Source organism: Oryx dammah, unplaced genomic scaffold (genome assembly GCF_014754425.2).
Source record: "Oryx dammah isolate SB20612 unplaced genomic scaffold, SCBI_Odam_1.1 HiC_scaffold_20, whole genome shotgun sequence".
In the NCBI taxonomy this organism is placed as follows: domain Eukaryota; kingdom Metazoa; phylum Chordata; class Mammalia; order Artiodactyla; family Bovidae; genus Oryx; species Oryx dammah.
Window position 1 is genome coordinate 33,106,092 of NW_024070204.1, and position 26,204 is coordinate 33,132,295.

The 26,204-nt window shown below is 39.4% G+C and overlaps 1 protein-coding gene across 1 annotated transcript in view; it reads left to right on the forward strand.

The window, feature by feature from the left end:
* The first annotated feature begins 3,089 nt into the window (after nt 1–3,089).
* Nucleotides 3,090–26,204, forward strand: part of IL7R (interleukin 7 receptor) — a 34,370-nt gene continuing 11,255 nt past the window's right edge. The window contains exons 1-3 of the mRNA XM_040262319.1: nt 3,090–3,248; nt 8,055–8,193; nt 22,493–22,650. Coding sequence (XP_040118253.1) covers nt 3,167–3,248; nt 8,055–8,193; nt 22,493–22,650 — 379 coding nt within the window. The 5' untranslated portion in view covers nt 3,090–3,166. The remainder of the gene's footprint in view (nt 3,249–8,054; nt 8,194–22,492; nt 22,651–26,204) is intronic.

The following is a 26,204-nucleotide window of genomic DNA, read 5'->3' on the forward strand; positions in this document are numbered from 1 at the left end:
TCTTTCCACTTTTGCTGTTCTCATCTCTCTACTTCTCCCATAGCCAATAATGACAAGAAATAGAGTAAATGTCTCTGTTTAGGTGGTAGGTGGAGCAAGGGGTTTTCTAAGTTTCTTAGAAACTTAGCTTTTCTAAGTTTCCAAAGGAGCAGCGAGATCTGGGTAAAGAAAGTAGAGAAGGCACCACTGCTCCCCCAGAATCTCTAGAGTGATAAGTGAAGCTTCTCATCTTTGAGCTCCCCACATTTAATATAGGTTTTTCTCTGAGGTCCTTCAGCATCTCCTGCCCCACCCGAAGAGAGTAAGTATACCCGTGGAAATCCCCTGAGCCAACTAGCACATGCTGTACCAAAATATTGTGTCTTGACTTTGTTCTTTTACATCTTCACAACTAAAGGAAAGAGATACAATCAAAATGATAGTCCACTTGAATGATAAACAAGAGAATTTAAAGAGACATGACCCAATTACTCACCCATGGAGTGACAGCCTGTGAGCAGTTCACGAGGTCTGTGTTGCTGGATGGCTATAATTTGTGATTTCTCTTTGAACACTTAGTTCATGGAAATTTATAATTGCAGCTTTCTTGAAAGGATGTTCAGCCCAACATGCAATTAGGCTTATGATTGTCTAACTGAGCATTCAAAGAAAAATCAGAAGTGAGAACACAAATTATCATTTGATGCACAAAATTGTCACCGTTTATTTATGTCACTCTTCATGGAAGATGTGTGGAAAATGCCAAAAGAAGGCCTTAGCAGATGGAGGAGGTAGATTGTGTCCCATTCAGTTGGCTTCTTGCTTTGAAATGTTCCTTGAGTTTGTAATCCATTGTATGATGTTATGAACAGGGCACCCCATGTCTGACACTGGACCTGCCTCAACTCTGAAGAGGGGCTTCCAGGGACTAGCACAAATGCCCCACCTCTTCCTTTCACCTCTTATGAGTTTGTCACAGTACCTGTAACAATGTGCTGAGTCGCTCAGTCTTGTCCGACTCTTTGCGACCCCATGGACTGCAGCCCACCAGGCTCCTCTGTCCATGGGGATTCTCCAGGCAAGAATACTAGAGTGGGTTGAACCACCAACTGAACCACCAGAGAAGCCCATGTAACAATAAGACAAGCTAACTCATGTGACTTTCTAAGCCTGCTTTACACTGGGGCAAAGGATGTTATTCATCTTGGTTACTATAGCCATTCTTGGGGCTTCCTGGGTGGCTCAGAAAGTAAAGAATCTGCCTGCAATGTAGGAGGCCTGGGTTCAATTTCTGGGTTGAGAAGAGTCCCTGGAGGAGGAAATGGCCACTCCAGTATTCTTGCCTAGAAAGTCCCATTGACAGAGGAGCCTGGCGGGTTACAGTCCATGGTGTCTCAAAGATTCCGATACGACTGAGTGCACTTTCCCACTTTCCCATAGCATTCTTACAGGTCCATAGGACCAATGCTACTCAATAACAGTGAATTGAACAGAAGTTTATAAGTCACTGTCCATTCAGCATCTCTGGAATTGTCACCCTATATTCACAGTCTTGTGGATTTTTCTTCAAAAAAAAAAAAAAAAAAAAGGTGAATCAAGACAGTGGTGTTCCATGGCCAGAATCCAGGTTAGATTATCCATGACAAGTCAGACGTGAGCAAAAGTGTGTTGATGACAGAACTGTTATCTACTTATGACTTTGAACATAAATGATGTGGAAGAGCATCCAACAATTACTAAGAAGTCATCCAGGCTTGGGCTTCCCTCGTGACTCAGCGGTAAAGAATCTTCCTGCAACATAGGAGTTGTGGGTTTGATCCCTGGGTCAGGAAGGTCCCCTGGAGCAGGGCATGGTAACCCTCTCTAGTATTCTTGCCTGGAGAAGTCCATGGACAGAGGAGCCTGGCAGGCTAGAGTTGGATACTGAAGCGACTTAGCATGCACGCAGCCAGGCTTAACAAATATCATGGTTTTAACCATGAGGCTGTTTTGAGGACAATTTTTATGGACAAACTAGTTTAAGGAGAGTCTGAATGACCTCTCTCATTGTCTCAGAATTCTGTCCTGTATACGTCGGTACCAGTGTGGCACGCGTGTATCTTACATTCTTGAAAAGCTGTGTGGCCATCAGATTTTCACAACTAGAATCCTATTTTAAATACACAGAGAAAACTCTTTAATCCATTAAACAAAGGGTCGGCAGATTTTTTATGTAAAGAGCCAGTTAGTGAAGATTTTACACTTTGTGTGATGTACAGTTGGTGATAGAATCACAAAGCAACCATGTATCAACACAACTTTACTTACAAGACCAAGTGTATGTGTTAGTAGCTCAGTCGTATCCAGCTCTTTGTGATCCCATGGACTGTAGCCCACCAGGCTCCTCTGTCCATGGAATTCTTCAGGCAAAAATACTGGAGTGGCTTGCCATTCCCTTCTCCGGGGGATCTTTCCAACTCGGGGATCAGACCCAGGTCTCTTGCATAGCAGGCTGATTCTTTACCATCTGAGCCACCAGGGAAGCCCATTACAAGAACAAGTAGTGGGCCAAATTTGGCTCCTGGGCCATAGCTTGCCAACTTCTACATTAAACAAATAATTCTCAGGTGGCTACTAGAATGGATGAGGCATAAGTAACCACTAGGGATACACACAAAAAAAACACAACAGAAAAGCTTGTGGAACTCTATCATGTATGTTCAGAGATGGGAGGCAGGACAATTTAAAATATACCTGCAGTAAATGACTTCATTAAGTGCACAATCTTCCTTTACAGCAACACTCACTCAGAAAAGCAATTGATAAACTTTGTTTAGATTTTTGTCTCATGAATATTTTAAAGTGGATCCAGGATAGTTCAAGCCTAGATTTGAATCCACCACCTCCATCTGAAATAAGGCCAGTACATTTGGGGGCAGCCAGGGCTGCCAAAGAGGTACTAGCCTCTGAAAGGCTCCATCCCTTCCTTTCCTCTTCTTCTGCTTACAACAGCAATACTTTTACTCACACTTCCTGTTTCTGGCACTTGCCTTCTTTTCTTCTGTTTAGACTTCCCCCCTACTTCCCTCCTGTGGTTAAACAAGTATAAAGTCCTAAAGCTATAGATTTAAGTTGCTCGCTCTCTCTCTCTCATTCATTCCTACGCATAGGCTCACGCACTGGCTGTCTCCTCTATTTCTCTCTCAGAATGACACTTCTAAGTACTGCTTTGGGTATGCTTTTCTATTTACTTCAAGCCGTTTCTGGAGAAAGTGGCTATGCAGAGAATGGTGAGTCATTTCTGATTTTTCTTCAGGATTTCAGATGATTCCTAGCATCTATTTCAGTTGCTCAGATCCCTAATAGACTGAAGTGGGGCATTGGGTTAAATTTAAGAGAGTTTGAGGGCTTACCACCATTTTGCCTGTTCTAACCACCAGGACAGGGGGCCTGGGGCCAACACTGCAAATGATCTGTAAAGCCTTAGAATTGTCAAGGGATGCATTTGACTTTCCCAGTGTGAATCTTAAATATTTGTTGATGCTTCTGATCTTACAAAAAGAACACCCATAGAGACACAAAGGTTATGCTTGTTAGATAACCTTCAAGGTAACTTTACCTTGCCAAGAAAAGAAGCTCATTTTGTTTTGCTTTAGCTTTTTAGGAGGCTCTAAAAATATCACTTTCAATATAAAATAATATCTAGAAACAACCACTTTGTCTGCACTTACCTTTGCGTTTTCTCAGCACCTATTCCAGTATCTAGAACATAGTAGACATTTAACAAATATTTGAAAATTTCTTCAAAATACTTTAGTTTTGGTGTGATCATGTGGTGTTCTTAGTGAATAACTGAATAGGGGTAAGATCTGAATGAGTTCTTTTTGAAATATATTTAACTGTATCCAGGCCAACAAATTTATCATCATATAATAAGTCTCTTTAGAATCCTTAAATACTTAGTACCTAGAGGCAGATGGTGTCTACTTTGTAAATCTATTGTAATTACAACTGAACTTATGCAAAGATGAAGTGGCCCAGAGGAGCCACCTGGAAACTAGGACCACCAAATTGTTCCTGAAAATTAAATGCTTTCACTTTAAGATTTTAAAAGTATTTGTGTAGTGAAGCTATCAAGCACATCAGCCTAATGACTCAGCTTAGTTAGCTTAAATCATGTAATCACTAAGGAAGGAAATCCCTAGCATATTTTCATTAATGGAATTGTCAGAGGGTTGACATTTTTCACAGTGTGACTATGAATGAATCACTTTGTGGGGGATGATAATTATTTCATGGTAAATGTTTTCTTGTGTCTGTACAGAAAGATGCTTGGCAGGTAACACATAAATCTTACCCTTTGGAATATAATATATCCCTTCTGCTTCCCCACCCCCCTCAATGGTCATTTTATTTTAAAAACAGATTAATGATTCTCATTGAAAGCTGAGTTTTCACTTCAACTTTTTAAATTTCAGGGTATTTTTTAAGAAATCTGTAACCACCCATCCACATGATTACATCAAAATACTTCTCGGTTTGAGGTGTCAGGAATTCAAAATAATCAACTGCTCTTTGTTAAAGATAAGTTAGTTCTCTGATAAGCTTAACAGTTATCAAGAGAAGAAGATACTTTTTAAAAATCCAAATCATTTATACTTTTAATCAACTAAGCCCTTCCAGTAGGAAAAGTTCTAAACCACGTTGTCTTGTCTATAATACATATTTCAAAAATTCTAATTTTATAGTGAGTATTTTTTAAAAAAACTCACTGTTCATAAGCTCTATGTAATTTCAAAGCTGTAGTCATAATAATACCTTTGACAAAACACTCTTTTTCAAAGGAGCCCCCAAAGACTTTATGTATATCCTTCAAATTAGAATTCCTTTTTTTTACCTTTTCTTTATTTCTCAAAGAATATGATAATAGTCTTAGCTAGCCCTTATTTAGTGCTTTCTGTGTTCTAAGCCAGATCTTTGTATTCAATGATTCCTCTTAGTAACACGAATTTAAATATCAGAACCCTGAAGCTTACAGAGGACCTGATGAAGGATCACAGCTACACAGTGGAACAGCCAGGATTTAAATCCACACCTGTCCACCTCTGCTGCTGGAGGTCTTAACCACTCTGTATATGACTCTTAACTAAGCTGAGGACAGATATGACATTCTCTTTGTAAATTGCCATGCAATTTTGCAGGTTATTAAGGGAACTTTTCTTGTTTTCAAAGCAACTTTGGCTCAGAATCAATGAGCTCAGAACCTGCTAAACAACCAATGAGCTATTTCTCAAAACACAGCCATTTTAACTGTATGACCACTACTTTTTTCTCTTTCATGGAAGTATCATTAATTTACAATGTTGTGTTAGTTTCAATTATATAGCAAAGTGATTCAGTTATACATATATAGAGAGAGATACACACATATGTATATGTCTTTTTCAGATTCTTTTCCATTATATATTATTACAAGATATTGAGTATAGTTCCCTGTGCTTTACAGTAGGGTTTTATTATTTATCTATGTTATATATAGTAGTATGTATATGTTAATCCCAAACTCCTAATTTATCTGCCTCCCCACCACCACCTTCCACTGTTCCCTTTGGTAAATTAGATGTTTGTTTTCTATGTCTCTGAATCTATTTTTATTTTGTAAATAATTTCATTTGTATCATTTTTTTAGATTCTACATATAAGCAATATCATATGATATTTATTTTTCTCTTTCTGACTTACTTATCTTAGTATGATAGTCTCTACGTCCATCCATGTTGCTGCAAATGGTATTATTTCATTCTTTCTCATGGTTGAGTAATATTCCATTATATACACACACACACACACACACACACACACACACACACACACACACACTACATGTTCTTTATCAATTCAACTGTCAATGGACCTTTAGGTTGCTTCCATGTCTTGACTATTGTAAGTGGTCACTGCTTTATAGAAGGTATAAGAATACACAGCAAATTTGCTTTTCCAGATTGGATGGCTAAGGGTAGTAGGAGTGCTTTGTTCTGTTGATACCCAGAATCTACTAAAGTCTGCCCTCTCTGGTTTAGGTTGTATGTTAAAGAGTTTTGGAGACAAAGTTGACCCACAAATGTCTGAATCCAAAGAGTAATGTAGGTTCTGTTGTACCAGATTGGTAGACATTCTAAGGAAGAGAAAATATTTAGAGTGCATGAGTACTGCCATATAAGGGCAGGCTAAAGCCACCTAGAACCATTCCATCAAGAAAGGTGCCAGCAATTAGGGGACTGGATCTCACTTGGTAAGATTAGGAGTGAATATTTTGACATGGGAGCCCCAAATAGTGGGCTGCCCCTCATTATTTAAAACTGCCATTAAAAAGAGGGCCATATCCAGCTGAAATACAGTTCAGTTCAGTCACTCAGTCATGTCCAACTCTTTGCGACCCCATGGTGTGCAGCACACTAGACTCCCCTGTCCATCACCAACTCCCGGAGCTTGCTCAAACTCATGTCCTTTAAGTTGGTGATACCATCAACCATCTCATCCTCTGTCGTCCCCTTCTCTTCCTGCCTTCAATCTTTCCCAGCATCAGGAATCTGCTGGTGGCAGAATTGTGAGCTCGAGGGATCCTAGGTATAGTCAGAAAGAACAGTGCCTGCAGCTCTTACCTACATGTGGCTCTTCAAGATTTGTTGCTTTGACTGAACTGACCTTTATCTCAACCGGTTGGTCCACTCACAACCAGCTTTACTAATTCTCCCAAAGAACTACTGGATTGTTGAAGTAAAGAGGGTTCTGTCTGTAATCCCATGGCCTTCAGGATACTCAGTTGGGGTTTAATTTTCAGTATATTCTCTATCCTATTTAAAGCCTGTGCTGTGTTGTGCTGTGCTTAGTCGCTCAGTCGTGTCTGACTTTTTGCGACCCCATGGACTGTAGCCTGCCAGGCTCCTCTGTCCATGGGGATTCTCCAAGCAAGAATACTGGAGTGGGTTGCCATGCCCTTCTCCGAGGGATCTCCCCAACCCCTAGAGCTTCAATTTTCTAGTACCAGTGGCCAAAGTAATTCCAGTATCAATGGACCTTGAAGCAGTCATAACTCACACTCAATCTCTCTGAGAATGGCTTTGGTTACTCTGGATTTTCTCAGATCCCAGATGGAGTATCTTTGATGACATATTTTTCTTTATTAAATACTATTACTTATACACACAAAATATATATTTAATCTTAGGGGCCTCAATCTATCTTAAGAAATCAAATACTATCTCTAAAAGACAGTACTTTCCAAAAGCAATGGCATAAAAATTCTGGTTTCCCACATGCTTCTAGAATTTTTCTCATATTCATAAAACACAATATCTTTAAAAGGAAGATATACTAGCACAGAAGTAGTATCTTTGAGATTCATGGGAAGCTCCACCAGGTCTGAGTCTTGTGATGTAATTTTTTCTGATCCTGTTTGCCTCAGTTAGAGGCTTAAGACAAGTGGCCTTAAATATTCACACAGTGGGAAAAATCAATGGGACTTTTAGGTGGGATACCTGTTTAGGTAAGGGAAAGTTCCTGTTTTAAGAAGTGAACTTCTAACTGCACAATAGCTATCATCTTCTATCATTCATTCAAAAAATATTCTTGGGAGGCAATAAAGGAAAATTAATAATAAAGTACAAGGTTAGACTAGGTGGCACATAAATAATAGAGTATCTCATTTAAATGTATAGACTAACAAAAGAAATACTCATTATATAAAAGAAAGGATGCGTTTAGTGTCTCATTCTAGATCTCCAATGCACTTTGCCCAATATCAAGATATTTATAAATCTTTGGAGACTATTTATTAATTGTGATGACTTTCTTCTATTAAAAATAATCTGTGCTCATTAAGCTTTGTCTGAGTTTTGTCATTTTGTTTGTTTTTATTTTTGTTTTTTTCAAAGCCCTATTTCTTGTCTTTGCCCTTGGGCTTTCCTTCTTTAGACAAACAATCAACACTCCTTCATGTCTGCCATGAAAGGCTACCATTCCAGCAACATCAGTCCAGATTGCACAAGGAGGCACTTATTGGCTTCATTAACATCTGTAGGTTTGTTCCTTGCCAGGAGATTTTGATGACACAGAACTGGATGACTACTCATTCTCATGCTACAGTCAGCTGGAAGTGGATGGACTCCAGCACTTGCTGACCTGCACGTTTGATGACTCGGACATCAACAGCACCAATCTGGAACTTGAAATATGGTGAGGAATGGTGCCTTCAAAGGGTGCTTAGAAATCCCCCGTCTCTCTTTTGTATACTACACAGCAACAGCTTCAAAGGAGAGTGTGGGGGCTAATTATCAAATATTAAAATTGAGTAAATTCCAAAAATTTCCTCAAACTCCTTGTCTTTCACCAAGAGATTCAAGCAAAGAAACACTCAGGAGCTCATCTATCAGGTCTTCGCTGCTACAACCAAATGATGGTGTGGATGTGGGCAGTCCCACATCCCTCCTGACTTCATGTCAGAATTTAAATTCAGATTGTCCTGGTTCATTCCTCCCCTAAAGACTCTTTGCCCAACATGGAACAACCCAGTGTCTTCAAGCCATACTCCTGGGCGGGTGCCTGGTTTCTGATCCTAACATGAGCACTTAGCTAGCTTTTTAACCTAGAGTAAGTTGTGTAACTTATCTATACCTTTGTTTCTTCAACTGTTAAATACCACCTCATAGGGAGATGTGATGGTTAAATAATGTAATACTTCAATTATTTAATTAGATGACACATCCAGTATGTAATAAGTAATGAAAAAGAGACATTAAGTCAAAACTCTGTGAATCTAGACCCAATTGCCACCCAGCCAGTTACCGATACCAGTTTTCTAAAAATCCACAGGAAGAAATTGACTCTGGGTTTCATGGAGCCACTAAGAAAGGTAAAAAGAAAGAGAAAGTCTCTTACTGGGTTTGAAAGTTTAGTAAAGAGCTCAGAGAACTTATCTTCTCCCTCTTCCACAAAACATCTCTTGTTGCCAAGAGTTACTATCTCTGATGACTTGAAAAAAAATACTCTGTCATGAAATTCTGACTTGTGGCTATTTCCAAATTCATATCAGATGACCTAATTTTAGTTAGTTGTGTAGTAAGGAAAATGAGTCAAAATCTACCAGTAGTAAAAGAGGGCTTCTTATATTCCATAGACAGCCAATCTCCCACAATACATGGTCTTGACAAGTCCTGGACCCCATGTCTTATGTTAATTCCCTGCCTCTGTGCATGCAGTATCTCCTGCTAAGGTCTTTGGATAAATATGACCTTGAACTTGAATGCCACAGTGTGTTCTCAGTCTGCCTCTGTCAGTTCACTTCTATCACATGCTTTCCAGGAATAACATACATCTAGAGAAAAGGAACCTACAATGTCCAGGGTCTGTGCAACAAGTACACTACACTAAAGCTGCTCAACTACTCATTCAAAAGATGCACATCATTTTTGTAGGCAAAACCCCCTCTGACACAGAAGTCTGCTTTGCCCCTCCAGCCAGCTGGGTGGTAAACAGCAGTGGTTTTATTTGGGGAGGTGGAGGTTGACCTTCTGTCCACTTTCACTCATAACAGTATCTGACCACTTCCTTGGCCACTTGAACAAACTTCCTCGCTTCCTTTCACGAGTCTCTTGATTTCTCCTGTTATATTTTAACCTGTCCGTAGCCTCCGTTTGGGTTGCTAGGTTGGATTCAGATATTTTCATTGGAAAAGGATTGTTTTAAGACATGTTTTCCATGTTAAAAAGTAAGTATGAAGCCCTCAGAAGGCTAAGATGCTTCTGGAAGGCAGTCATTTTTGCAAAGTTAGCCACACCTTGAGGGGAAGATTCATGCAACTCCTGGATTCTGAGCAGCCGTGTAGCTCAAGTTAAGTGTGTGTTAAGTCATTTCAGTCATGCCTGACTCTTTGTGATTCTATGGACTATAGCCCTCCGGGCTTTTCCTGGGATTCTCCAGACAAGAATACTGGAGTGGGTTGCCATGCCCTCCTCCAGGCGATCTTCTTGACGCAGGGATCGAAACTGCATCTCTTATATCTCCTGCATTGGCAGGGTTTTGTTTTGTTTTGTTTTTACCACTTAGGGCCACCTGGGGCACCTGGGGGGCTGTAGCTCAAGTTAAAGTCCCTTAAATAGTGTTGAATTTGCTGCAAAGTTTGGACTTCTTCCCCCCAAAATTGCTTTATGCGAGCTTTTCTTTTTTTTCTGTGAATATAAATTTATAAAGAAAGAAATTGGAAATCACTGAAAACTGAGTTCTGCTGAAGTCTTTACACAGGTGGGATTTTTGATGGAAACCAGATGTTTCCCAGGGGGCTCACCAGGGTCATTTTCCAACAAGCACTTACTACCTGCCTGATCTGGCCGGCAGACTCCCAGACTTAGAAACCAATAATTTAGTGTTCGATATGTGGATCCATCTTTCGGGGATGGACTTGGATTAGCCAAAATCACAGAGGCGAATGACCAGCATGCCAAGTGACAACTTCACATGGATAAATGCAACTCTTATAGTGACCCAAATATTCATCCCACGCTCAAGTCTTTGAGGGGAGATGGCAGAGAGGGCAGTAGATCATACATCAGTATAAATGCACTCTCACTGGGGGACCTAGAAATTTTCTGTTCACCAGCACCCTGACCAGCTCCCAGGTACTGGCAGTGACAAAGCTGAAGCTCCAGAAACAGGCAGGGAGGTTGTTATCCCAATAATCAATATAACCAATAAACCCAATAACTAGCTCTGTGACCCGAGAATCACATTTAAAGTCTGATCATAACAACCGCTCACACTGGGGTAGGAGGATTAGTGTTTGGCTTATGGTTGGTGCCTGTAAAATGATATTTAATTTTGTGTCATGGGATTTTCATTTAAATATGTGATCCAAAGGTTCAGTAAATATAGAAGCAAAACAAAGGAAATCTGTTTGTTGATTTTATTGATAAAACCAGAGTTATTTGATTCAGATCTCAAAGTGGTTAATTTTCTTTTTTTAATTTAGTTGCTAGCCTTTTAAAATCTAGATATCTCTTTTTGAAAATCAGATCTGGTAATACTGGTCCCAGACAGAAAAAAATTAACTGAACAGAATTCTGATGGCTTCTATAGATGGGGAATTAAATCTCAGTCCTGCAGTTAGCCCACTGTTTTCATTTTTAATACCCACGTGGACACCATAGACATGTAAATTTGGGCCCCTGCTTTTTAGCTGTTTGCATAATTTTCACAGGCAGCTCTCAGAAGGTTATTGTATTTCTTTTATTTCCACATTCGTGGAGGCACCACAGTCACTCCCATGTGCCACCTACAGATACCACTTCAAATATCTCTTTTATTTTTTTTCATCAATTACCTCCAACATCACAGGCTACATCCAACCCAGGCTACCTCATATTCCTGACTTAACTAGCAATATCTGTCAAGTGCTGTTAATCTAGTCCTTTCTAAACCATACTAACTTTTGAGAAGATTCTGTCTTTTAGGATCAGACGAGGAATAACCTCTGTGGTTTGTTTTTAGTATTTCCTGTTTGCACCAACAAGAGAAATGTGTCTATCACACTAAACTACACAAATTTGTAGGAGATTAAGGAAAGTGTCATTAAGGTGAAGAATCCTGTGGTCCCCAGCAGTCTCTATTTTCAGAAAAAAAAGGAATTTGTGTAAGTAGCTTAGGGTTGATGTCCTCCACGGGGCCAATTTTGCTAGCCTATGGGTCTACTTGAGTACCTGTAGTGATCTTTTCTCCCCACCAAAATATCCTAAAACCACACTATCCAACAGAAATATAATATGACCCACAAATGTGGGAGTGATATATGTAATTTAAATTGTCTACTGCTGCTGCTAAGTCACTTCAGTCGTGTCCGACTCTGTGTGACCCCATAGATGGCAGCCCACCAGGCTCCCCCGTCCCTGGGATTCTCCAGGCAAGAACACTGGAGTGGGTTGCCATTTCCTTCTCCAATGCGTGAAAGTGAAAGGTCAAAGTGAAGTCGCTCAGTTGTGTCCAACTCTTCACGACCCCATGGACTGCAGCCTTCCAGGCTCCTCCATCCATGGGGTTTTCCAGGCAAGAGTACTGGAGTGGGGTGGGTGAAAACTAATTTTAATAACATCTTATTTAATGTAATATTGCCAAAATATTATCATTTCAACCTACATGAACAAAAAATATGAACAGTAGGAATATAAATATTCATGAGGTATTTTGAATATCTACATCTGCAAAATCTGTTATTTCACATTTGGAGCACATCTCAATTTAGACAAGCCATATTTCAAAGATTCAATATCCACACTTGGGGTTGTGGCCATTTTGTTGGGGAGTGTAGTCCTCAGTTCAGTTCAGTTCAGTTCATTTCAGTCGCTCAGTCATGTCTGACTCTGCAACCCCATGAACTGCAGCATGCCAGGCCTCCCTGTCCATCACCAACTCCAGGAGTTCTCTCAGACTTGCGTCCATCGACTGAGTGATGCCATCCAGCCATCTCATCCTCTGTCGTCCCCTTCTCCTTCTGCCCCCAATCCCTCCCACCATCAGTGTCTTTTCCAATGAGTCAACTCTTCGCATGAGGTGGACAAAGTACTGGAGCTTCAGCTTCAGCATCATTCCTTCCAAAGAAATCCCAGGGCTGATCTCCTTCAGAATGGATGGGTTGGATCTCCTTGCAGTCCAAGGGACTCTCAAGAGTCTTCTCCAACACCACAGTTCAAAAGCATCAATTCTTCAGTGCTCAGATTTCTTCACAGTCCAACTCTCACATCCATACATGACCACAGGAAAAACCATAGCCTTGACTAGACAGACCTTTCTTGCCAAAGTAATGTCTCTGCTTTTCAGTATGCTATCTAGGTTGGTCATAACTTTTCTTCCAGGGAGTAAGCATCTTTTAATTTCATGGCTGCAGTCACCATCTGCAGTGATTTTGGAGCCCCAAAAAATAAAGTCTGACACTGTTTCCACTGTTTCTCCATCTATTTCCCATGAAGTGATGGGACCAGATGCCATGATCTTCGTTTTCTGAATGTTGAGCTTTAAGCCAACTTTTTCACTCTCTTCTTTCACTTTCATCAAGAAGCTGTTTAGTTCCTCTTCACTTTCTGCCATAAGGGTGGTGTCATCTGCATATCTGAGGTTACTGATATTTCTCCTGGCAATCTTGATTCCAGCTTGTGCTTCTTCCAGCCCAGCATTTCTCATGATGTACTCTGCATAGAAGTTAAATAAGCAGGGTGACAATATACAGCCTGATGACTCCTTTTCCTATTTGGAACCAGTCTGTTGTTCCATGTCCAGTTCTAACTGTTGCTTCCTGACCTGCATATAGGTTTCTCAAGAGGCAGGTCAGGTGGTCTGGTATTCCCATCTCTTTCAGAATTTTTCACAGTTGATTGTGATCCCCACAGTCAAAAGCTTTGGCATAGTCAATAAAGCAGAAATAGATGTTTTTCTGGAACTCTCTTGCTTTTTCCATGATCCACTGGATGTTGGCAATTTGATCTCTGGTTCCTCTGCCTTTTCTAAAACCAGCTTGAACATCAGGAAGTTCATGGTTCACTTATTGCTAAAGCCTGGCTTGGAGAATTTTGAGCATTATTTAACTAGTGTGTGAGATGAGTGCAATTGTGTGGTAGTTTGAGCATTCTTTGGCATTGCCTTTCTTTGGGATTGGAATGAAAATTGACCTTTTCCAGTCCTGTGGCCACTGCTGAGTTTTCCAAATTTGCTGGCATATTGAGTGCAGCATTTTCACAGCATCATCTTTCAGGATTTGAAATAGCTCAACTGGAATTCCATCACCTCCACTAGCTTTGTTCATAGTGATGCTTTCTAAGGCCCACTTGACTTCACATTCCAGGATGTCTGGCTCTAGGTGAGTGATCACACCATCGTGATTATCTGGGTCATGAAGATCTTTTTTGTACAGTTCTTCTGTGTAGTCCTAGAACATTCCTAATCCTAGCAATACACTCTTAGCACCAAGTAAGTTGTTTTAATTTAATTAAGTGAATGGAAATGAATTGGATTGACTCGAGTTGAGCCACTCATGGGAGACACTGAGTTTCCTTTGGTCACCTGAAGCCAGGGTCAGTGGCATGAAGTGAGGCTGTCTGTTCTAGACCACAGTTGTCTCTTAGTCCCCTGTCATGGCTTCCCCTCCACAAAGAGCAGGTCCTAGCACTCAGGGCCCTTAAAGGATGCCCATCCTTGAGGGGTCGCTAAGAGTCAGACACGACTGAACGACTTCACTTTCACTTTTCACTTTCATGCATTGGAGAAAGAAATGGCAACCCACTCCAGTATTCTTGCTTGGAGAATCCCAGGGACGACGGAGCCTGGTGGGCTGCCGTCTATGGGGTCGCACAGAGTCGGACACGACTGAAGCGACTTAGCAGCAGCAGCAACAGCAGCCTTGTAAGACAGCCAGATGGTGATGCTTTATTGTTGTTGCTCACTATTCACATCTTGAAAATCAAGAATGAATTGAGAATATCATTTTAGATTCTTCTCAAATGTCCAACAGTACTGGAACATTCCTACATGCTACGGATCTGTAATCGAACAGTCCACACACATCTGCTAGGGAGCTCAGGAATGATCCTGGAAAGGGCTTATATATGCACATGCAGAGAAAAGTGTACACACATCCAATGTGACCCCAGAAAACCAACACACATTCTACATTGTGGGTAGCAAATGACCTTTGGAGAATATACTCTCCATATTTTTTTTCCTAAAAAAATCTGATTAATGAGAAGAATTCTCTTCACAGAAGCCAACCATTTTCTTCCACAATCCTCACTTCCAATTTGACCCAGTTTACTTCTTTTTAGGACTCTATGGCTGGATTTAAAGGGCATGTAGGGAAAGCAAACTGGTAACCATGGTTATCACAAGAGATGTGAATCAAACTGGGGGTTGAATGAAAGAAATGAGTAATTTTCCTTTACTCTGCATTGTTTACTTTTACAGTGAGAATACATACTCTGCTTTACTTGTTTAATTTTTATGTCATTTGTTAATATCATTTTACTTTCTTTTTTGATCACAGTTCATTTGGGGGATAAAGTTTACCTATGGTAAAATGTACAAATACTAAATGAGTTTTGAGAAACATATATGACATGTTGCCATCACCTCAGTTGAGATGCAGAAAATTCCTTTCACCCTAGAAGGATGCCTCATGTCCCCTTCCAATCTCTCATCTTCTGTGAGAAATCAGTTTTGAATTCTATCACCCTTTGGTTTTGCTGGTTTCTGATAGTTCTTATAAATGAAATAATACATGGCTCCCTCTTTTCTGTCTGACTTCTTTCACACAACAAAATGTTTTTGAGATTTATCCATGTTTATGCTTATCTCATAGCTCATCTTTCCAATTGCTAAATATTAATTCCACTGTTCAAATATACGATAGATTTTTTTTTGAACTTTTACTCTTGTCCTCATCCATCTTTACAAATTATTGATCAAAGTTAGATTGTGAGATTTTATTTCTTTACCTAAATATATAAGTTAAGCAAATATCTCTCTATAAATAGTTAGCAGGGAGGAAGGGTTGAGGAGAGGGATAGTTAGGAAGTTTGGGATTGACACATATACACTGCTATATTTTAAATGGATAACCAACAAAGACCTACTGTATAGCACAGGGAACTCTGTTCAATATTATGTAACAACCTAAGTGGGAAAGAATTTGAAAATTTGATACATGTACGTTGTTGTACTTTTTGTTGTTGTTGTTTAGTTGCTAAGTCTTGTCTGACTGCCAGACTCCTCTGTCCACGGGATTTCCCAGGCAAGAATACTAGAGTGGGTTGCAATGACTTCCCCCAGAGGATCATCCTGACCCAGGGATCAAACCCATGTCTCTTACATTGACAGGCAGATTCTTTACTGCTGAGCCACTGGAAAGCCATAGATACACGTATATGTATAACCAAATCACTTCGTTGTACACCTGAAACCAACACAACATCATTAATCAGCTGTACTCCAACAAATTTATCACAAATTTTTAATGCTTTGTTTTTTGATGGACATTTGAGTTTTCTCAACTTTGAGATTATTCTTGTTTAAGTTGTCATTAAGATTCTTTCACAAATCAGTTTAATACAAATTTTCACTTCTTTGAAGTAAAAACCTTGGAGTGGAATTACTGTATCACTGGTGGGTGTGTATTTACCTTTATAAGAAACTGCCCAACAAGTTTTCCAAAGTAGTTATATCATTCTACTCTCCTGCTCTCGATGTATGAGAACTGCACATCATTCCCAATATTTGACTTTGAAATAGTATCTCATGATTTTATTACATTTTCCAAATGACAAATAATGTTGACCACTTTTTCATGTACTGTTGGCCATTTATATATATATTCTTTTGGCAAATATCTGTTAGACTTTTGTCTTTTTTCATTGAATTATTTGTCCCTTGGGTGTGAATTCTTCATATGCTCTACATACAATTATGATGTTAGATATATGTACTACAACTATTTTCTGCTATTTCATTTTATTAATGAATTGTTATCAATGAATCTGCTATTCCCATGTCATTTTATTAATGACATATTTTAATAAGCAAAAGATTTTCATTTGATGCAGCCCAATTTATTTTATTTTTCTTTTTTATACTTAGTGTTTTTGTGTTATGACTATATTTATGTCTACCCTCAAAGTTAGGAAGATATTTTCTCATGTTTTCTTCTAAACAGTTCATAATTTTAGTCTTTATATTTAGAACTATACTCCATACCCAATTAATTTTTGTGAAATTGAGGTTCATATTTTCCACATATTTGCTCAATTGTTCCAGGACTATTCACTGAGGAGATTTGTTTCCACTGAATTCAATGTATGAGTCTATTTCAGAACATTATATTTTCCATTGATCAATATTTCTGTCCTTGTGACAGTGCTAAGCTGTCTTGATGGTCATAGCCTTATAGTAAGTTCGAAGTCAAGTCTCCGAGTCCTTCATCTTTGTTCTACTTTTTTTCAGTGTTATTTGGCAATTCTGAACTCTTCATGTTTCCACGTAAATTTTAGAATAAGCTCTCCAATTTTTTAAAAATCCTGCTGAGATTTTGATTAAAATCATATATACCAATTTGGGGAAATTTTTCATCTTTTCAGCACTCACTTTGCTAATCCATGAATGTAGCTCTCTGTTTCAGTTCAGTTCAGCTGCTCAGTCGTGTCCAACTCTGCGACCCCATGAATTGCAGCACTCCAGGCCTCCCTGTCCATCACCATCTCCTGGAGTTCACTCAGACTCAAGTCCATCGAGTCCGTGATGCCATCCAGCCATCTCATCCTCTGTCGTCCCCTTCTCCTCCTGCCCCCAATCCCTCCCAGCATCAGAGTCTTTTCCAATGAGTCAACTCTTCTCATGAGGTGGCCAAAGTACTAGAGCTTCAGCTTTAGCATCATTCCTTCCAAAGAAATCCCAGGGTTGATCTCCTTCAGAATGGACTGGTTGGATCTCCTTGCAGTCCAAGGGCTCTCTGTTTAGATTTCCTTTAATAGCTCTCAGGAATATTTTGTAGTTCCCTTTGGAAAGGCCTTAAACATGTTTTATTAATTTTATTTCTATGCATTTTGTGTTTTATTGCTATCATAAGTGGAGCTGTTATTTTTAAAATTAATTTTCCAATTTTTGGACACTAGTCTATAAGATTGACTTTATAAACTGACCTTAGTGAAATCACTATATTAGTTCCTGTAATTGTGTTGGAATATCTTTACAGTTTTCCATGTGAACAGACATGTCTGAAAATAAAGAAAATTTCATTTTCTTTCTTTCCAAACTAATTATTTTATTTGTTTCTCTTGCCTTATGCACTGGTTAGAACTTCCAGTATATTGTTGAATAAAAGTAGGAAAAATAGATATTCCTGCTTTGTCCTTACCTTAGGAGAAAACTGTTAACTAGTTCATCATCAAGTGTGTTCTTAACCATAGACTTTCCGTAAATACCCCTTATCAGGTTGAGGAAGTGCCTACTGAGCGTTTAGTTGTAAACCGATGTTGAATTTTGTCATGTGCTTTTTCTACGCCAATTGAGATGATCAGATTATTTATGTTTTTTATTTTGTTTGTGTGATGAATCATATTGATTGATCTTTGATTGTTGACCCTACCTGGATTTCCTGCAATGCATCCTACTTTATCATTATGTGTTAACATCAATATATTAACATTTAATTGAGGAATATTAATTTGTAAATTTCTTTTCTGTAATATCTTTGCCAGCTTTTGGTTCCAGACGAGCTACCTTCGTAAAACAAGTTGGGAAAGGTTCACTTCTCCTCAATTTTCTGAGAGAATTTGTGTAAGATTGGCACTTATGATAGAATTTACCAGTTTTATCTGGACATAAAATTTTCTTTGTAGGAAAACTTACTAGTAATCAATTTAACTTCTTTGAAAGAAATGGAACTATTGAAACATTCTATGACTTCCTTATTTTCACATTTGGGCACTATTTCTTTTTAGATTAAGTGTTGCAATATTCAACCATTTCTTATCAGAGTTTAGAGTTAATATAGTATTTCATGAAAAATATAAGGACCTTGGAACAATACAATTGTACTTAACACATTCTAGCCTCTGTACTACTGTCATATATTTTATATCTATATATATTGTTAATTCCACAATGTTACATTATTTGTTTGTAAAAATCTTTTTCATTTCTTTTGGTCACACTATGTGGCATGCAGGATCTTAGTTCCCTGACCAGGGATTGAATCTGGCCCTCTGGCACTGGGAGCACAGAGTCTTAATCACTGGACTGCCAAGGAAGTCCTGAACAATCTTTATCTCTAAAGAATTTATGAAAAGAAAATAGGTGGTGTTTTTTATATTTATTATGGTGCACCTAATTGCTTCCTGTAGATCTGAAATTCCACCTAGTATTATTTCCCTTTGGTCTAAAGAACTTCCTAAAACAACTTATCTCAACTTTTATACAGCTAGAAATATCCTTATTTTGCCTTCTTTATTGAAGAATATTTTATATTATAAGGATTCAAAACAGACAATTTGTCCCCTTCCAGAGTCTTAAATATATTATTGCAATGTCTTCTGGGTCACATAATTTCTGATGAGAAGTGATCTACTTCTCTGCATGCTTTCAAGGTTTATTTGCCTTTGCTTTTCAGTCATTTGACCATGATGTACCTAGGTATGGTTTCCTTTGTACTCATTCTGCTTGAATTGGCTGAGTTTTTTAAGCCCAGCAGTTGATATGCTTTCTGACATTTTGGAAATTTGGGAATATTATTTAAGTATTTTTCAGCCAAATTATTTCTCTCTTTTTGTTCTGAAACTCTAATTGCATATTTATTTGTCCCCTTGATATTGTCCCATAGGTCAACAAGACTTTGTTTCTGTTGTTTCAGACTGAATAATTCTATTGATCTATCTTCAACTTCACCAACCTCTGCTTCTGCCATCTTCTATCTGCTATTAAGGCCATCCTATAAAAACTTTAAATTTGTACTTGTCAGTTATAGTATTTTCATTTTGCTTTCCTTTCTAGTTTCCACTTCTCCACTACAGTTATACATTTGTTCAATAATTATGATAGCATTTTTTGTTTAGCCCTTAAACATATTTACAAAAGCTGCTGAAAAGTTCTTTTCTGCTGGTTCCGATATCCGAGTCATCTTAAGGTCAATTTCCATTGACTGCTTTTTGTCTTGACTATGTGTCATGTTTTTCTTTTTCTGCTCTTTTGCAACAGCTTTTGAATGTAGGAAGGGTGCTTTTGAAAATAGGGTAGTTTATTTATTTATTGGGTTTTGATAACTTCCTCTGCTGCTGCTGCTGCTAAGTCACTTCAGTCATGTCTGACTCTGTGCGACCCCATAGACGGCAGCCCACCAGGCTCCCCTGTCCCTGGGATTCTCCAGGCAAGAACCCTGGAGTGGGTTGCCATTTCCTTTTCCAATGCATGAAAGTGAAAGTGAAGTTGCTCAGTCATGTCTGACTCTTTGCAACCCCATGGACCACAGCTTACCAGGCTCCTCTGTCCATAGGATTTTCCAGGCAAGAGTACTGGAGTGGGTTGCCATTGCCTTCTCCCTAACTTCCTCCAGCAAGCATTAATTTTAACTCTGTTACTCAGTTAACTCAGGCTGTATTAATCTCCAAATTTTTCTTTTCAGGTGGCACCAAAAATATCTGTTTAGTTCTTTCTAGAACTATCTAGCTATTTTCACAGTTTCTTTGGAGCTTTCTCCACATTAGCATAATTAAAGGGACATATAATAATTTAAGCAGAGTTTACGTATAGACCCGGTGTCTTCTATCTCTAAAGCTTCTCATTTCTAGGCTTTCCCTCCTTAAAAATACCCAGCCATTCAGACCAAATGAAATTCTGTCCTCTACCTTAAGATAGTAGAACTGTGGCCTTTTATTAGATTCTAAATGCCCACCACAAAGCACCCTTAGATAAAACAAAACAAACATAGAAAGAAGGATCTAATCCACCTTTTTCTAAAGAATTAAATTCCCTTGAGTTTCTGCCTACTTTTGATTATTCTCCAATGCTTTTAAATAGTATTTTCAAAAATATCTTGTTCAAAGTTTATTGTAGTGTTTTGTTGAGGGTTAGTGTGATATAAGCTATTCAATATAAAAACTTTTTATATTGAGATCTAGCTGATTAATAAACAGTGATAGCTTCAGGTGAACAGCAAAGGGACTCAGTCTTACATACATATGTATTCATTTTCCCCAAACTCCACTCCCATCCAGCCTGCCACATAACACTGAGCAGAGTTCCACATGCTGTACTGTAAGTCCTTGTTGGTTATCTGTTTTTAATACAGCAGGGTATACATGTAGGCTTCCCTGATGGCTCAGTAGTAAAGAATTTGCCTGCAGTTTAGGAGACACAGGAGATATGGGTTCCATCCCTGGAAGAATTTTTTGAAAAAATACAATTTGGAGCTTTAGATGGAGCTGCATTGTGGGCAACATTTTCTTTTCTTGCATATCCTGAAAGTCTGATCTTTTAGGGAATAGGTGGTCACAGAAGTGACAGAATTCAGTTCCTAGAGCATTTAATCCAAGAAGCATGGGGAGAAGAGTTGATTTAACAATTTGTTGATCAATTAAAAGTGGAACTCAGCCAAAATTACCTATTAAGTGTATTTTCTTTATATTTACTTATGTGCGGGGTAGGTGGGGGGTGGGGGTTGTTTTTCCCTGGTGGATCAGACAGTAAAGATTCTGCCTGCAATGTGGGAGACCTGGGTTCAATCCCTGGGTCGAGAAGATTCCCTGGAGGAGGAAATGGCAACCCACTCCAGTATTCTTGCCTGGAGAATCCCATGGACAGAGGAGCCTGGCGGGCTACAGTCTATGGGGTTGCAAAGTGTTGGACATGACTGAGCAATACACACACACACATTTTATTTTATGACTGCACTGGGCCTTAGCTGTGATGTGCAACCTCAGTAGTTTTGGCACGGGGGTCCAGCTGCCCCAGAACATGTGGGAGCCTATTACTAGTTCCTCAAACAGGGGCTGAATCTGCATCCCCGGCATTGGAAGACAGACTCTTAACCACTGGACCATCAGGGAAATCCCTGTAGTGTATATGGCTTCTTGTATATAATCCTTTAGATTAATTTAAACTTTGTCAATATTTCTTTACATGCGTTATTTTTTTAAATATATTTCTGCAGAACATCAAAGAAAGAAAGAAAGAAAGAAATTAGCTTCCCATCTAAACAAAGTATTTCTCTTCTAATAATCAAGTCTAAAAGTTAAGAATGTTTCATTATTTTCATGCACGTTTGACTAGAGCTTGAGTAGATGAGCACATTAGAATGGCAGCAAAAAGCTATTTTAATTCTCTCTCTCTCAAACAATATATTAAAAAGCAGAGACATTACTTTGCCAACAAAGGTCCATCTAGTCAAGGCTATGGTTCTTCCAGTAGTCATGTATGGATGTGAGAGTTGGACTATAAAGAAAGCTGAGCACTGAAGAGTTGATGCTTTTGAACTGTGGTGTTGGAGAAGACTCTTGAGAGTCCCTTGGACTGCAAGGAGATCCAACCAGTCCATCCTAAAGGAGATCAGTCTTGGGTGTTCATTGGAAGGACTGATGCTGAAGCTGAAACTCCAATACTTTGGCCACCTGATACAAAGAACTGACTCATTTGAAAAGACCCGGATGCTGGGAAGGATTGAAGGCAGGAGGAGAAGGGGACGACAGAGGATGAAGTGGCTGGATGGCATCACCGACTCAATGGACATGAGTTTGAGTAAACTCTGGGAGTAGGTGATAGACAGGGAGGACTGGTGTGCTGCAGCCCATGGGGTCACAAAGAGTTGGACATGACTGAGTGACTGAACTGAACTGAACCCTCAAATGTGGATCTACTCTATGGACAAATTTAAAGCCACACAACTGAAATGTAGATGTGACGCTATTCCGTTCTATACAATAATACTTGAATTAAGACAAATTCCTTTTTGTTTTTACAGTGGGGCGCTTTTGGATGTATATTGCCTGAATTTTAATAAACTACAAGAGAGGTATTTCCTCAAGACAAAGAAATTCTTACTGATTGGAGACAGTAAAATATGCGTGAAGCTTGAAAAAAAGAACATGACTTGCAGAAAAGTGAACATAGTCAAGATAGGTAAGAAGTTGTATATGGGGATATGTTGTCATTTTTCTGATTCTGAAGACAGATATCTGTGTCTAAAGTTTTGGGATGTTAAAAGTGGACAAATCATGAAAACTGCTTACAATAGAAAAGATCAAATTCTCTATTGCACATAATTTTTTAAGAGAAATGAAAGTTTGAAACTGATGTTATTAATTCTTACTGTGAGAGAACTCTGAGGGTCTTCAAATTCAGCTATGAAAAAGGGTGACTGGCACTTACAGCCTGCAGGAAGCGTTCATCTGTTTGAAGTGTCTAGCTGGAGCTGGGCCTCCAGTACTTTACCGACTCACATCCTTTCCTACCTCACTTTACCTTTTCCTGAATTCCTTGTAATCTTCTCCCATATGCCTACTATATTCTGAATGTGTTTAGCTAAATTACCAAGTTTTTTTTAAAGTAAATATACCTTTAAAAAAGAAAACTTTTTATTTTTCATTGGAGTATTGCTGATTAACAATGTTGTGATAGTTTCCGGTGAACAGTGAAGGGATTCAGCCATACATATAAATATGCCTTTCGTATTAGAATTCTCCAGAGGAAACTGAAACAATAGGATAGAAAGAGAGAGAGAGAGGAGAGATGAGAAAAAGAAATTTATTTTAAGGAATCAACCATCATGGTTGTAGGAGCTGGAAGGTCTAAAGCCTATAGGGTGACCAAGAAGGCTAAAAATTCAGACAAGAGTGGATATTCCAGAGGACAGGAAAGAGTTGAAATTCCAGAGGGTAGACCAGGCAGTCTTAAAACTCAAGCAATGATTCTATGATACAGTCTTAGGACAGAATGGCTTCTTCAGGGAATCTCAGTCTTCACTTTTAAAACTTTCATCTGATTGAATAAGGGCTACCAGATGGAAGAGAGTAATCCGTTTTACTCAGTCTACTGATTGAAATGTTAGTCGTGTCTTTAAAGGAGTTCCCAAGGTGGCACATGGTAAAGAATCTGCCTGCCAAGCAGGAGACAGGGGTTCAATTCCTGGGTCAGGGAAGATTCCCCAGAGAAGGAAGTGGCAACCCATTCCAGTATTCTTGCCTGGGAATCCCATGGATGGAGTGCCATTTCCTTCTCCAGGGGGTCTTCCTGACCTAGGGATCATACTCATGCCTATTTCATTGGTAGGTGGATTCTTTACCACAAAACCACCTGGAAGCCCAGTTACGTCAGTATTAATTACCAGTTCTCCATTCAGTTAACAAACAAATAAATAAATCTGATAAATTGGGAATATAGACACAAAAAGTTTTTTCCCATTAATTACAAATTTATGACACTGAGGTGACTAAGGTTCTTCTTCAAAACCTCAGAGATACCCTGGTGGAGGGGAAATGTCTAAGCCAGTTTTGATATGTTGGTGCAATGGAATCCTAACTTCTTGTATTCATTCTGCCTGTGGAGATTGACAAGTGAAACAACACATGTAAGGGGGAAGCTATTCAAAGTGATTGAAGGGTGCTTTTTTTTTTTTTTTTTTTTTTTGCTGGTTTTAAATACTATGGCTCTGTCTCTCCCTATTTGCAACCCCTCCCTTCACCCTTCTGAAAGAAAACTGAAGGTAAGGAGTAATACTCATTAGAGACAACAAAGAGAAACTTGGAGCCTAGTTCTCAGCTTTGTACCACTAAGACGGAAGATGGTAAAGTGTGAACACAGATGTTTCTAGTGTTAACAAGCATCTTGTGAAAAAGCAGAAGTAGAATAGAAAAGAGGCTGTAGACACAACCAGTGTGAGTGCCTCAGATGGGTGGCACAACTGGGTGTCTCTGAGTATGGGACACAAGCAAGCTGTGTTTTGGTCATCTGGGGGCTTGGCCTCTATGGATGCACATTTGGTTTGTGTACAGGGCACTATATCTAAAGGTTCACCATTTACACTGCAAATCCATGTTCAGTCCTGGAGAGCAGGCAGAGAGGGCAGAGACTCTGTCCTGTGCCAGAGTCCTGGAACCCCAGAGGAGAGCTGCTTCCTACAGAAACCCACTCAGCTCACAGAACTCACAAGCCTCTTAGAGCTACAGCCTGTGAACTACCCAGGGCACACTCCCAGGCTTCTGATGGCACACTGTCCCCTGGGAAGCCCCCAAATTTCATACACCCAGCACTTTTAGAAGTCCACATTCCATGCCACCCAGCAGACAGCAAACCTGACTGGTTGCCTCCTCTGAGGGACCAGGGGAGAGACAGCGTGTGCACCCCATTGGTAGCATGGGTCTGTGAAGGGGCAGTATGAGCACCTCGGGGCTTCAGAAAGCACAGCCGGGCAAGGATGAGTGGTGGTGAAGACATGTCTCCCAGTAGCGTCTTCTTCTGGTTCCTAATGTGACATCTCATTACTAGAACTGTCATTTAACTAAACTGAAATTGGATGCTTCTGATTAATCCCCAGAGCCCAGCTCCCCAGAAGCCAGCTGCCCTGTCACTTACACTCCCTTTCTCTAGGTGTGAGCCTTCAGTAAGTCTGGAGGGACAGTTGTCTATTTCTCCCCTTTTCTTGTCAAAGTAAATTGATATAATAGTTCAGGTTGTGTCAAGAATAAAGTGTTTTAAATGTTGCTTGAGGAGTGAACACCTTTTTCTAATTTGCTCAAATGCCTCCTTGAGGCTAGAAGCAGACCTATGTGGGAGAGTCTGAGCAAGCTGGTGGGAGAGAGTGAGGCACAGAAATGAAAGCTAAATGAAGGAGAGCAAGTTCATTTGTATAATTTTTTCAGATTCCACATATAAGTGCTATCATGTATTGTCTTTCTCTGTTTGACTTACTTCGCTTAGTATGATCATCTCCAGGTCCATCTGTGTTGCTGCAAATGGCATTATGTCACTCTTTTTAGTGGCTGAGTAATATTCCATTATGTATATGTATCACATCTTTATCTATTCATCTGTCAACGGACGTTTAGGTTGCTTCCATGTCCTGGCTATTATAAACAGTGCTGCAATGAACCCTGGGGTGTATGTATCCTTTCAAACCATGCTTTTCTCTGGATGTATACCCAGGAGTGGGATTGCTGGCTCATATGGCAGCTCTCTATTTTTAGCTTTTTGAAGGAACCTCCATACTGTTCTCCATACAAATGAACTTATTTACAAAACAAAAAGAGACTCACAGAATGAACTTAGAGAATAGATTTATGGTTACCAGGCAGGAAGTGTGCGGAGGAAGAATAGATTGGGGGGTTGGGATTGACATGTACACACTGCTTTATTTAAAATAGATAGCCAATAAGGAACTACTGTAAAAAATAAGTAAATAAATAAATTTTTTAAAAATAAATAAATTGAAGGAGCGTGAGACTCAGAATGAAACAGATTTAGATTTACACCCTAGCAGACTTGGGTTTGATTCCTCGGTCTGGAAAATCACCTGGAGAAGGGAATGGCTACCCACTCCAGTATTCTTGGGTGAAGAATTCCATGGACAGAGAAGCTGTCTGATGGCTACAATCCATGGAGTTGCAAAAAGTCGGACATGACTGAATGACTAACACTTTCTTTCAACTCATCTGAACTGGGGCCTGGAACTTCTTATT